Source organism: Trifolium pratense, linkage group LG4, assembly GCF_020283565.1.
Source record: "Trifolium pratense cultivar HEN17-A07 linkage group LG4, ARS_RC_1.1, whole genome shotgun sequence".
Lineage (NCBI taxonomy): Eukaryota > Viridiplantae > Streptophyta > Magnoliopsida > Fabales > Fabaceae > Trifolium > Trifolium pratense.
In genome coordinates, this window is record NC_060062.1 from 36108105 (window position 1) to 36122356 (window position 14252).

At 34.1% G+C, this 14252-nt stretch overlaps 1 protein-coding gene across 2 annotated transcripts; it reads left to right on the plus strand.

The window, feature by feature from the left end:
• The first annotated feature begins 1630 nt into the window (after positions 1 to 1630).
• Positions 1631 to 10524, plus strand: LOC123920697 (DNA repair protein RAD4). Of its 2 annotated transcripts, none has more exons than XM_045972992.1 (14): positions 1631 to 1838; positions 2758 to 2823; positions 2907 to 2992; positions 3140 to 3433; positions 3529 to 3621; positions 4235 to 4327; positions 4455 to 4556; positions 6562 to 6611; positions 7142 to 7891; positions 8283 to 8526; positions 8606 to 8800; positions 8912 to 9067; positions 9408 to 9617; positions 9921 to 10524. In XM_045972992.1, exons 1-14 carry the CDS (start codon positions 1778 to 1780, stop codon positions 10317 to 10319), a joined length of 2799 nt encoding a protein of 932 aa, XP_045828948.1. In that variant the 5' UTR covers positions 1631 to 1777; the 3' UTR covers positions 10320 to 10524. The 2 variants fall into 2 exon arrangements, with proteins under 2 accessions (XP_045828948.1, XP_045828949.1); XM_045972993.1 differs by having other exon boundaries at positions 1632 to 1838; positions 2758 to 2790.
• Positions 10525 to 14252: the final 3728 nt, after the last annotated feature.

Sequence of the window (14252 nt, forward strand, 5' to 3'; positions counted from 1 at the left end):
ATCTACTAACAGAGGTGATATGATTCTTAATTCAGAGGTAATGAAAATGAACTCAAAGGAAAAGTAAAAGAAGTGCCATGGAATCACAAGTTGATCGATTCAAACACCTGAGATGGCTAAAATCCGTCACACACTCGCATTCGCCTAGTGTTTTTTCATAACACCTGATAATTACGAATAAAAGAAGACTTAAGAATGGTCCTTCAAAAACACACACTCTACTCCTTTTAAGATCATGATAACATAGCTCCGTGACTAGCTAAACTAGCCATGCATGTCTATCACTAGGGTTGTGCACGGTGCATCCTCCTTAAAACTAGCTCTCGGATAAGCTAAATTATCGTGCGGTGCTATCATCCACCAAGGACAAAAAGGAACTTTAACTCCTCCACTTACCGGTGCTCTAGACAAACATGTCTCCTCCAACTAAACTCTCACACCCACATATATTCAACTTGCAATGGCTGAAATTGATGATAGGGGAGTCTTGCTAATAAGAGACCATAGATAACCTTAAAACTTGAGAGCAATTTTAGAAAGCGTAAAGATGAATTATATTGAAAGTGAGTTTTAAATGGTAAATCTTTTGAGGTTACTGTAACTTAACTTGATCCTTGAAGATGTTGTGAAATTTTAATCTCGACGGTTAAGAATTCTCTCGGCAACACTTTCCTCCGCGGCCGGACTTTTCACATTGCATAGATCGACCAAGAAATGAAGTAAATTATAGTTTCATTTTATTTCTCTAATTTTCTTTTATTCTGCTTAAATTTATTGATCCACTCATACAAAATCCAACACGGTTTCCTATATTTTTAGATTTAGTTCACATGTGCAAGAAAGCTATAATAGTTAATTCTCATTCTTTTCCTCTATACTCAACATATCGTTAACATTTAAATTACATATTTAAAAACTTGTCATATATTAGATTATAAAAAACATGTCATATTATTGAACTGTCCCGCGCATATGCACGTGGGAATATTTTTTTTACTCAAAAACAACAATATTGATTCGTTAATTCAAATTCATAGGAACACATGTAAAGATCAAAATAACTAATAAAATACACATTAATTGCTAATAATAATTCAAATTTAGCATTATAAAAATGCTTTAACCTAGACTCATCTTCAGACATTTTTTATCATGGATTTCAATTAAAATCCCCTTTGTCCCATTTTTTTCATTATAAAAACAGGAATTTGGCTATTAACTTTTTTTTGGCTATTAACTTGATGGTTATTTAATTTGCTTATGTATTATTATCTGTTCTTATAAAACCGGTTACAGCAACCTATGCATTATCTTTTTATATATCTGCATAATCTTAGGAGAAGTCGGTTTCGGTTTTTAAATTTAAGGTAAATGGTATCTTCGACACTCTTTGAATATTTTATTTAAAGAAATAATTTATTTAAAAATTGAAAGTGCGAAATATTTCAATTTCTAATGCGTTGACATATTTTTATAAATTTTTAACAAAAACTTAAGATGCTTAAAGAGTGCCTCGAAATACTATTTAGCATTTTCTTTAAATTTAAAATAAATTAAAATTTGTTAGCTTTCTGAGATGTCACTTGGTTGAGAATTTCTTTTTCAATCCAGAGGTACTTAGTTCGAGACCCGCACCGAGAAAAGAAAGAAAAATTAAAATTTAGGGACATTTTTTATACTGTACTTATAGCGTAACACAATCGAGTTTCTTCTTAATCGAGAAACCAAACAGTTTTGGGCGCGACGACGTGTTTCACTTCCCTCTCTCTGAATAAGAATGCGACGCAGAGGAAGCGGTTCACGACGGAAGAAGAATCCATCTTCACCGTCACCCTCAGGTAGTTACTTTCTTTCCATTCCCATTCGCTTTTTTTCCCCTAAATGAAACTTTATTCATCACAATAAATAGGTTGAAATTTTAGCACACATAAGAAATTCCGGAATGTCTTGAACAATGGGAGTTAGTTTGAGTTCAATTAAGTAATTTAATTATCAATCAATAGTATAACGCGATCGTTGAATTCGATACTCAGAAGAACTATTCAGTACATTTATCAAGTTTTTTTTAGTGAAAGTATGCTTGTGCTTACTATGTATGCAATGTTGTTTGTTGTTTTACCTAACACAGACACCATGTACAACAATAATAATGACACGTAGACTCTCGTAAAGAAAAGAAAAGAAAATGGAAGCGATTGAACGTAACTATCAGTGTCGGTATCCACCTGATACAACTCTAATACTTACAAGTAGACAATGGTAATAGTTTAAGAAAATGAAAGTGATTGAATGTAACCATATGTGTTAGGGTCGTGTTGGTTTCAGTCGGATACAACATTGATACTGACACGTAGTCATTGATAATAATGTAAGAAAATGAAAATGATTGAAGGTAGTTATGTGGCACATGGCATTAGGCCGCCCCTGTTGGTGATAGACACCAAATACGCTTTCGATATGAAGTGTGAGTACTACATATGATGCAACTTTAGTATTAGGGGTTGAAATTAAAGTTTTAGTTTTTACTTGAGTTAGTCATGGATCACTTAGTAGAATTGAAAGGAAAAAAAAATTGGGAGGGGTGTTGTCTTAGATTTTCCCTAATCTTACAAACTAATGAACTAACTCTGTAATGTTTGAGGTGGTCTAATTTTAATTTTATTTCAGTGTCGTATGTATGGTTTTCAATATGTTTTGTTTGAGGATGTATATTCTAATGTTTGTATTGTTTTTGGCTATTTCCTGTCAAATTTGCAGATGGTGAAATGAATTCCCAACACAATGCCGAAGGTGGAAACAAAATTCAATCACCTAGTGACAATGGTTTTAATAATATTATGTCTAACAACAATTACTGAGTATAATCATTTTACCTATGAGTGATCGTTGTTAATTCTTGATTTCAGGATCACTGACTGAAATATCTCGGGATGCTGTGGGAAAACTTCTATGTCGTGCTAACAAAGTTGGCACTTCCAAGAAAAAGAAAATGGTTGGTCTCTGTAACTTCCCGTTCCTTTTTAGTAATCTGTTCAGTTCAGCTCGCACGGTGACTTTGTTACATATATTTTAACTTCACTGTTAGCCTTTGAAATTGTATAACCATGGCCAAAATCAAGTTCTTCTTATCTTGTTATAGGTTGAATTTGTGCCAGAACAAAATGGAACTCAAGTCCGGGAACCGATTGTCCCATCAAAAACTTCAGAAGTTGAACACTGCAGTAGAAATTCTATTGGAAAGGATCCTGCGGAAGAGAAATGTGGTCATGTGTGTTTAGACGAGGGCTACATGGATAAAAAGGAAGAACTGGATGACTTGGATTGGGAAGATGGTACAGTTGCCACGGATGATCATTCTATGACAATTGAATTGAATGTGACCCCTGATTCATCTGTACCAAAAAAAATACGCCGAGTTTCTGCGGAAGACAAGGCCAGTTGTTATCTTTAAACATCAATGAAGTTCGATTTAGTGGCAAAATAAATTTTAGCCAGTTACTAAATTCTTTTTCTTTCTGAATTCTTTAGGAATCGGCTGAACTTGTGCACAAGGTTCATTTGCTTTGTTTACTTGCTCGTGGAAGATTAATAGACAGTGCTTGTGACGATCCTCTTATTCAGGTAAACTGTTATTGATATTTTTTGAATGGATAACATGTTCTTCTGAATAGAAAAGGAAAAATCAGCATTGCTTTGTTCTTAGTAGCTAAGTTCTTTAATCTGATTTTTTCACTGTTTTAAAATTGGTTTAAATATGATTTTAATCCCTGCATATATAGTGTTTTTAGTTTTAGTCCCTGTAAGCTTTTTTGTTTGTTTTGATTCAGTCCCTTTAAATTCAAAAACTGGTATTTTTAGTCCCCGACGTCATGCATGGTCCAATATAATCATGACATGTTATGCCACATGGCCCAATAAAGTGACTTTAGGGACTAAAAGCTTTAATTTTTTAATTTGTAGGGACTAAATCCAAACAAAAAATCTTACAGGGACTAAAACCAAAAGAAAGACACTATAGTTGCAGGGCCTAATATCATATTTAAACCTTTTAAGTTCAGTTGTTAATATAGGGCTTTCCATATGATATTTGCATTTTTGTTTATACTCTGTTTTATTTTCTTTCATTAAGTTTGTGTATTATTCAATTTTCTTAATGCTATTTTCTCGTCTAAACTTTAAAGCTTTTTCACTCAGTGAATTGCTTGTTAAGTTGTACATTTCTTGATAATGGCAGGCTTCTCTGCTTTCTCTACTTCCAGCACACTTGCTCCAGCTTTCAAATGTCACAAAACTCACTTCAAAAGCTCTACATCCTTTAATATCATGGGTATGGTTTGACTTAACTAGTATACGTATTTCTTTGTTTTATTTACTGGGGCAGTCTTGGACTCTTGGGCGGCTTCATGCTATATCAGTTGTTATATCTTGTTTGATTCCTTGTGTGACACTTGCAGTTTCATGACAATTTCCATGTTAAAAACTATACAAATGGAGAAAAGGCACCACACTTTGCTTTGGCATCCGCTTTAGAATTTCGCGAGGGCAGTCCTGAAGAGGTAGATCTCTTTAAATAGAAGCTTTGTTGTTTTTGTATTTACTGTATGATATATACTTTACTGAATTCCTAGTTTGTATTTTAGTAAGGTTTTGGTAGGTTTGATAGTTGAGGGAGTTAGAACTACTTAGTTGGTAGTTGGGGGTTTGATGATTAAATAAATAAGGCATGTTGCCTATAAATAAAAAGAGGGATAAGAATGAGAGGTATCTTGCCATTTGAGAGAGAGAATATTTGGTGTGAGAATTGCTGAGACAGTTTGAAGTGTCGTAAAAGGATGGATTGGTATGCTGCGAGAATGCAATGACCCGCATAGTGGAGACAGTAGTGAAACTTTGAGGAGAATCAAAACCATAGATGCTGGTTACAATAGAGATGTAGAATAACAAGATTCATTATTGAGCCATGAAAATAATCAAATACAATAGCCAAAGAAAAATACAGTGAAGTGGAAGGAAAGGCAAAAAAAGGATATAGAATTAGAATCTGTGGCATATCAAAATGAGAGCAAGAAATTGGAACTAGCAGTGTTAAAACACGAGCAAGAAAAAGTTTTTCTAGTACATGAGGAATCATGAAAATTTGAAAGAGCGATAAGACTTGGTACATGACACTGGGAAAGAAAGTCAAACGGATAACAAAATAAAGAAGAAAGAAGCTAATGAACCCTTAACAGAGGAGAAGCAGAGAAAAAGAAATTGGAAGAACAGAGTGAGGAACAGAAGCCAGAAAGGTGTTGCCATAAGTCATGTCATGGTGAAGGGGTGGTGGGAGAACAAAGCCCAGATGGGTCCTGTTCTAGGACACAATAGAAGTGTCAATGGGCATTATGTGGGTGATGGTGTCGATACAGTGATGATGGTGTCAGAAATGAAAGAACCGGCAACGACCTGGAAGGGACATAAGCCACAAGAATTTGGCTTGTCCACTGGGAATGGGACACCAGCAACAGAACTGGGGATGTTAAGTTCTCTCCATTTGAACTGCATAGTTGTGTTGCAAGTTTAATGGCCAACACTGCCCATATGTCAGAGAAGAAGGTTAAACAAGTATTGGTGCCACAAATTCAAGGCCGAACTGTAAAAGAAACGTGGGCATGATCAGAAATTCAGGGCAGGGTCACTTTTTATCCATAAGGCAACTGACCTAATTTATTACAAAGTCCCTAAATTTTCTGATTAAGGATGGGCAAGAGGTAGGACGGAATATGTCTAACCTCATGGGCCAAGTCCATCCTTTTTGAGACATGAAGTGAGCTATAAAGCAAGGGAAAGAAGTCAATGAATACGAAAGCAAAAGGAGGGTCCAAATGATACAGTTGTAGCATGAAGGGGAATGAGCCGCACAACAACCTTTCTTCTTGCCACTAATGTGATTCATAGCACACATGATGCTGTTGAAGAAATTGTACAGGTGTGGCAGAAACTGCAAGGTGTCACAGTTATCACTAGCCAACAGGTGAGATATGAACAGTTGATCACGAAGTTTCTCTTAACTAGTACAACTATACAAGAAGAGAGTGATCCATACTTGTGAAACTTTTAGGGAGGGGGGTATATTGATAGATTTGTTAGTCAAAGGAGATAGAATAATGTAGTTAGTAGTCGGCGGCTGTTGGCTGGGATGATTAGACAAATAAGTCATGTTGGCCATAAATAACAAAAGGGTTGAGAGTTAGAATAGAGGTATCTTCTCAATTGAAAATACTTGGGGTCTTTCGGCATTAGGAGATGCAGACCCTCAAAGTTTTGCAATCTATACTGTATTAAGGGGAAGTCTTCCCTAATTCTTCTAATAGAAATACTAGTTCCTATCAGGTTCATATTCGTTGCAACAAGATTAGCCAGGCATTAAATGGTTGACAGTGCAGGATCTTTTGCTAATTGTGTCTCAGAATGAAATTATTTGACGGTCTTTGACTACTCTCTTCATCTGCTTATAGTTGACTTAACCTAAAGGTTGTTTGAGATAATTTACAGGAAGATTTTTTTTTTTTGTGTGTGCAGCTTGCAGCTTTATCGGTGGCACTATTTAGAGCTTTAAATCTTACCTCCAGGTATTCCATAAGAACTTGGAATGATATCTTTCTTTAGTTCATCAATTTTTATTATATTGGTTTGAAAAATTTGTACATGCATTACTTTAATAGTAATGTTAATAGCAACTTTTCTGTTTCACCGAAAATTCCATGGAATCATATCATTTATATTGTTCAATTTCAAATGAATGGAACAGCCCTTCCAAAATGGGATTACATGAATTATTCACTCCAATATCCTCTCATGTCTTGTCAGCTTTAACCACCTGCGGGATCTCAGTTTTTATTATTTGGGATGGGAGTGTAATATTCTAATAGCGATGGTGTATGTGATGAAATGAGTCTGAAAAAGGAAAGATAACAATAGTAATATGGTCTAACATAATATAGCAATTACATTTTGATCTTCATGGTGAAAATTTTGTAGAATTATAAAATTCAAATTCAAGAGGTATATAGCCAAGTCAGATGCATAGTTTTAATGAAGAGATTAAACTAAATATGGCCACTATAAGGTTTGGAGATTTCTTATTGAAGGTATATTTCAGGTTTGTGTCCATTTTAGATGTTTCACCTCTTAAACCAGATCAATCCTTTAGACCAATTGCAAGTGGATCTAGTAAGGGGATATTTAATACTTCAACACCAATGGTATCTAAGAAAAAGTTGGATTTTAAGTCACCGAAAAAATCGTTGTCTTATGAGAAACAGAAACTCTGTGAAAGCTCTCTTGGTCATTCATGGAAAAGTAAGAAATGCATTGCACCAAGCAATATGCATCAGTCTAAAGATCCTTCTGTTGCTGAAGTTTTGAATCATAGTGTGACAAACTTCCCAACTTCTGAGGTCCATGATATTAACCCCGAATCGCATATAACTGACAAATCTCATAAACCAAAGAGGAAGGGGGATGTTGAATTTGAGATGCAGTTGGAAATGGCTCTTTCTGTTACAGCAATCGGATCTTCTAAGAGTAAAGAGGAGTCAGGTGAAAATGCCGATTCCTCAAGTTTTTCTTGTCCATCAAAAAGAATAAAAAGAGTTGTAGGTGAAGAATCTTCAGCCTCCCCCCAACTAATTTCTACAGCAGTTGGATCATTGAAAGTAGGATCTCCTTTGTATTGGGCAGAAGTATATTGCAGTGAAGAAAATTTGACAGGAAAGTGGGTGCATATCGATGCTGTGAATTTGATTATTGATGGAGAAGACAAGGTTGAAGCCATGGTTGCTGCTTGCAAAGCATCTCTGAGATATGTTGTTGCTTTTGCTGGTCAGGGTGCCAAAGATGTGACCCGCAGGTTTGATATTTTCTACTTTGTATATGTTCAGCATTGTTTCACAGTAGTCGGTTTCTTGATATCTTTGCATAAACACTTGTTTACTGCTTAAGTTGCCAGTTTATTTGTTTATGGAAATTTCTCATATTTTTAGAACAACATGCAATTTTGTCACAAAATCCCATTGAAAACATTATGGATCACTAACAGAAAGGCAACACATGAACAAGTATTACTGATTGCAATATGTCACGCACTTTTTCCCTTTTTAATGATATATACTTTTCATTTGGTGTTCTATATTTATCTAGCTCTACTACTCGACTCTTCATGCATGCTAATTTGTAGTTTCCATAAGGCTATAAAGTTACATTTCATTGCCTGAAAATTCTACTACATATTGACATATTAGGTACTGTATGAAGTGGTACAAGATAGCATCACAACGAGTTAATTCAACATGGTGGGATTCAGTGTTAGCACCACTGAGAAACTTGGAGTCCGGAGCAACTGGAGGTGTAGTTCATTCGAGAACAAACCAAATAATTTCTACAGAAGCAAACATGAATGATTCTTTTGTTCCTACAAGGAGCTCTCTTGAGGATATTGAGTTAGAAACTAGGGCATTAACTGAGCCTCTTCCAACCAACCAGCAGGTAGTTTCAAAAGTAACCTTAGCCAACATGATGTTTGATATTGTAGATAGTGATATTATATGACCCTCTCCCTCTGCAGGCCTACAAAAACCATCCACTTTATGCATTAGAAAAATGGCTTACAAGGTATCAAATACTTCATCCAAAGGGTCCAATTGTGGGTTTCTGTTCAGGTCACCCAGTTTACCCTAGGACTTGTGTTCAAACCGTTATGACAAAACTGAGATGGCTCCAGGAAGGGCTGCAAGTAAAACCCAATGAACATCCGGCAAAGGTCTAATCCGGTTAACAATGCTCAATAATATTGTTTCCCTGATTTCCTTTTATTTTTTCCTTATTAATACGTACTTGTTATTGATCCGTTACCCAAAATAAATTCATCCAGGAGCTTAAACGGCCCAATAAGCCTCAGAAAGTACAAGATTTTGAAGCTGATGACTATGACTGCACCACTGATTCTAAGGAAAATATTAAACTTTATGGGAAGTGGCAACTTGAACCATTAAATCTTCCTCATGCAGTGAATGGAATAGTTCCTAAGGTATTGTCTTTACATTCTACGAATACTCTTTAACGTATAAATAAGGGTATAAGTGTGAAAGACAGTATTCAACTGTTTACCCTTTGGAATGCAACTTGTGATTTGCACACTGGATTGAGACAATAATTTTTGGACATTGGTTAGATTTGGGTCTGGAATCGTAGATTTTGTTACACCAACTTTGCGTTCTTATTGGTCCAGTGCACAACTGTTCTGATGAATATTGTATTTGTTCCGAACTACCATATTCCGTAGATTTAAAAAAACTTGTTTTTGCTCGTTTTCTAGAATATAGAAATTTTCGAATTGCTGACGGTTACAATTCTTGTTTTACGTCTAGAACGATCGCGGTCAAGTAGATGTTTGGTCTGAGAAATGTCTTCCACCAGGTACTGTTCACTTGAGGTTTCCAAGGGCATATGATGTTGCCAAGAGGCTAGAGATTGATTCTGCACCTGCTATGGTTGGTTTTGAATTTAAAAATGGCCGAGCATATCCTGTCCATCAAGGTATTGTGGTGTGTGCCGAGTTCAAGGATGTACTGCTAGAGGTATTTTTTTTTCCCAATGAATAAGTTATATTGTCGCAGTATTGCATATAAACTCAAGTTTGACTCGTGAAAATGTTTATTCTGTATTTTATTTTATTTCCCTCCGTAAATCTGATGAAATTAATTTGATGTATTTTCTGCAGTGTAAATCATGGTAGCTTAGTTTATTAATATGGATTTATTTTGCTTATATTCTTCATTCTTAAAATCCCTTGGCTCCTTTAGATTATTTTTGAAAAGTAAGGACCAAAATTGCAGGTTCCCTCAAGTCTGTATAACTTGCTTTCTTCCTTCTTAACTCAGGCATTTGCAGAAGAAGCTGAAAGACTACAAGAAGAAGAAAAGAAAAGGGACGAAGCACAAGCTCTTCGTCGGTGGTACCAACTTCTTTCATCGATTGTAACTCGTCAAAGGTTAAACAATCGTTATAATAACAATTTGACATCAGAGGTGCCGAATGATGTCCATTGTATAAATGATAACGTGTCAAGTGCCGCAGTTTGTGATAGTGATGATAAGAATCAGACCTCCATACAGCATCAGATGGAGAAATGTGATACTGATCTTGATACTTCGTTAAGTATCCCGGTAAAAGACCATGAACATGTTTTCTTGAAAGAGTATGAGAGCTTTGATGAGGAAACCTCTCTGTTGACAAAGCGATGCCAATGTGGTTTTTCTGTTCAAGTAGAAGAATTATAACTTGATGTATAACTAATTAGTTCATGATGTTGGGAGTCTTTTACCCCCTAATTTTGTAGTCTCTAAAACTCATAATCATTAATCTATTAGAGACTTAGGATTAGATATCTTTGGCTTTACAATCGGATGCAAGATATAACGTGATGTATATAGTGTAAATCCGTGCTGATTGTAACAACCTAATTTTCCATTTCTTTTCGTTTTCTATTGTTTTTCTATCTTATGCCCTCATTTTATCCACCTCTTTCACCACATATTCTCCTAACGAGGAACTCTTAGATGAGCACAAACGCAAATGAAATACATTTAGACACACATACATGAATGGAAAAAAATAAGCTGGCTACTTTAATTTTGTCGAAGATTGGAGTACTGATTAAATACTAGTTCATTACGATCCTTGCACAAAGCATTAATAGAAATGCCAAAAAAGGTCATGCAACTCCAAGACGTATTTTCAATATCTTCATTGTCAATGTTCCATTCAAGCCAATACATGATGAGACCTAAGCTAAAAAAATTTTGCCCAATAATCGGCCTTGATGATTGGGGACCAAAATTCATTGTTTCATCACAATATCTTAAGACATGCATAATAGATGCTGATCCTTCTTGACAACGGGAATAACTACTGTCTTTTGTCATGTTGATTATGTGTTTCTCCTCATTAGTCATAAGTCTTCCATGGACTACTTTCCAAAGAAAAGAACAAATTATGTTGGGACCTTTCCATTTCCAAACCGGCTTGAATAGGTGGAAATCATTTCTCGTTGAGATTTTTGTCCATGAGAATATAATAAGCCGAGTTGATAGAAAACTTACCATCTGTAGAAGTGCAGCCATTTGGGAAATATGAGTGTAACTCTCCAGATGGAGGTTTGACACCATAGATTTTAGTACAAACATCTTTGCATAAAAAAATAGGCAAAGTAGAGATGTGTATTTATATATGTAAGTAATGCGTATTAATATATAGGTCTCCCTAATTTTTTATTTTGTTGATCTTCTTTGATGGGTTTGGTATTGCCCCCCCCCCCCCCCCCCCCCCACGCACCCCCTACCCCATTTTTTTTTTGTTTTCTTATCAATGTTATCTTTAGGGTGTTGTTGGTGATGGAATTCCGACTTTGTTAGGATATCATCAAATCATTATATCAAGGAATCTCTCTAGCAACATTTTAACTTTATTTTAAAAAATGATGAATTAAATATGAATTTTTATATTTTTTGCGCTTAAAATTTTTGTATTTTTTCCCGGTTATCTTTGATAAATTATAAAAATTTCTCTTTCAAAAGGTTAATTTTTTTATCGATAGATGAATTAAATATGAATTTTTGTGAATAACTAATATACACTAGACATAATATCGCTTATAACTATTTTGAAATAACTACTAGGTATACGTGACAAGTTCATCAATACGAAGTATTTTTTTTTAAATAACTATTAAACACAGGATAAAATATTGTTGATAAAAAATTAAATTACGTATATTACACACAAGGAAACAAGGTCTAATGACATTTTACCATTTGTACCCTTACAAAAACTAAAACATTAATTGAATGAATTTTCTCTTTCTAAATAAAGTAAGGATAAAAATGACTTAATATATCGATCTTTATTATTTCTTAATCTGTGTGCAAGTCAGTAGGGCTAAATCAATCTTTATTAATTCTCAAATAAACGCGCAATAAAAAAAATACAGGATATATATTTATCAACGATGCCTAAAGTAACTGCAAGTCAGTAGGAACTCATACTACTACTTCATCCGTTTCAAAATGATAGAAAAATAGTTGTCGATCATATTGTCACATGTAATCTTACCTTACTCTATAGTTATCATACCCTAGACAATAGTTTTTGCAATGACGAATAATTTTATAACGGGACTAATTTCGTACTATACAATATTCGCTCTACAATAAAAAATATCACGGCAACGCTGCGACCCGTGTGTACGCACGGGTATTATGCTAGTAGTTCATTTAACTCTTATAACGTTAAGAGCAACGATTTTTGAGTTTTTTTTTAAAAAAAATATAAGTAAATACTTGTACACAGCAGAGTGATGACCCTGTGTTAAGACTTGAGAGCAGTGATGTTGTATACTTCCTCAGGACATAATGATAAGCAAAAAAACACTTTTAAAATTTATTGAAAAAATAACATATTCAATCTATATTATTAATTAGATACATTATTTTTTAATGTACCTAAAAAGTGGTCTTTTGTTAATAATTGTGTCCGGAGAAAGTATATATTAGATTTTGGTATATTAGATTTTGTGACCAAATTTCGAACAAGCAGCTGACAAAAAACAGAATATTTTTTTAGCTTCAATGCAAAAAATCAACGTTAGAACCCTGAAACACTACAAAAACTCAAACATAGATGTTAGTGATGTTAGCTAGTCCTTACTTTGACTAATAGGCAACGACATGCAATGAAGGGAAGATCTATTTAAGATGTTAGTTTAATGGTCTTTAAGGGTCCGTTTGATTTGCAAAATATAAGTGTTGGACAGAACAGTACATGATAATACAAACAACACAGGATAAAGTTTAAGGTGTTGAACAAATTTTGTCTTTGTACGATGTTTGGTGGACAAAAAGTTATTTTGGTATTTTAGACAATTTGTGCATATGACAAAAAATTGTCATGTGGCTCAGTGGGGCACAAGAATTTAGGTTTTTGTCCAGTTCATTGGCCCTCAGTTTGTCCTGTCCCAGGAACAATTTTGATATCAAACACAGTACAACTGAAGTTGTCCTGTCCAATCGCTTATTTTTTATCAAATCAAAAATAGTTCAATTTCTCTCAAAAAATAATTGTAAAAGTGTTATTAGCATTACTTTAATTAATAAAAATTCTTTCATTTTTCAATTATTATTTTTTAATAAAAAAGAGAAGAGGAGAAATTTTGCAATGTTTATCTTTATCCTCATGTATCTATCATGGAAATGGATTCTGTGCAGTTGATTTTTCTATGCAGTCACTTTATAGTCGTCCGATCGTGATCGGATGATTTAAACAAATACAGTCAATTAATACAACGTTTAAATCATGATCGTCCGATCTTGATCGGACGGCTGTAAATAGTGTGAATGCACGACTGTACCAATAAACCGACTGCAAGAAATCCGGATCCATCTATCATTGCTTCATGCGTTCATTTGACAATGAGCAAAACAATCCCCCACATTTTACAACCAATAAAAACCAAAATCACTTTCAACAACCACCCAAAACCCCCTAGCCAAACCCCAGATAATTTTGGCATCTACAAATTTTAAAATTGTGACACACTCATCTACTAAATTGAAAACTACTCTAATATTTTTGTTTAAATTTTTGGAAGATAGTGTTAAAAATGGTGAACTCTGTCAACAAAAATATTAAAAATTGTGCATCGAATATTTTTGCTAGACAATATACATATTATATATGGATTGCATCTTATATTTTTCAATGAATATTGTATTGCCGTATCGTTAAATTTAAAATTCATATCATCTAGATAATTCATGTAAAAGTTTACAGAAATTTAAAATAATTTGATATGTTATTGAAATTCACCAACATTAAATGTTTAATTTTAAATTTATCGGATAATTTAAAATTTATCATTAAAGGTTTATACACTTTTATTGATAATACTGTTAATTTTAATTGATCTCAATAACATATTAAATTTTATTATTTTACTTTCCTCTCAACTCTACAACTACAAATATGATTTTATTTTTTTTTGTTATTTTTTAATGTGTTTTCTAGAGATAAAACTATTTCTTCAACTAATCTGCAAGCGTGATTTTTTTTAACTATAAAGTTTGTGAACATAATTTTTTTAGCCACACCGATATATCAGGTCTGGATCCGTCCCTGTATCGAATACGTATCGTATCCGATATTTATATCGTGTCCAT

What these genes read in the sequence shown, in the direction of transcription:
- LOC123920697 (XM_045972992.1), top strand. Translation starts at nt 1,778, where the DNA reads ATGCGACGCAGAGGAAGCGGTTCACGACGGAAGAAGAATCCATCTTCA. An exon ending in CCAATGAACATCCGGCAAAG is followed by an intron (nt 8,801 to 8,911) that starts GTCTAATCCGGT and finishes AAATTCATCCAG; the next exon opens with GAGCTTAAACGGCCCAATAA. An exon ending in TCAAGGATGTACTGCTAGAG is followed by an intron (nt 9,618 to 9,920) that starts GTATTTTTTTTT and finishes TTCTTAACTCAG; the next exon opens with GCATTTGCAGAAGAAGCTGA.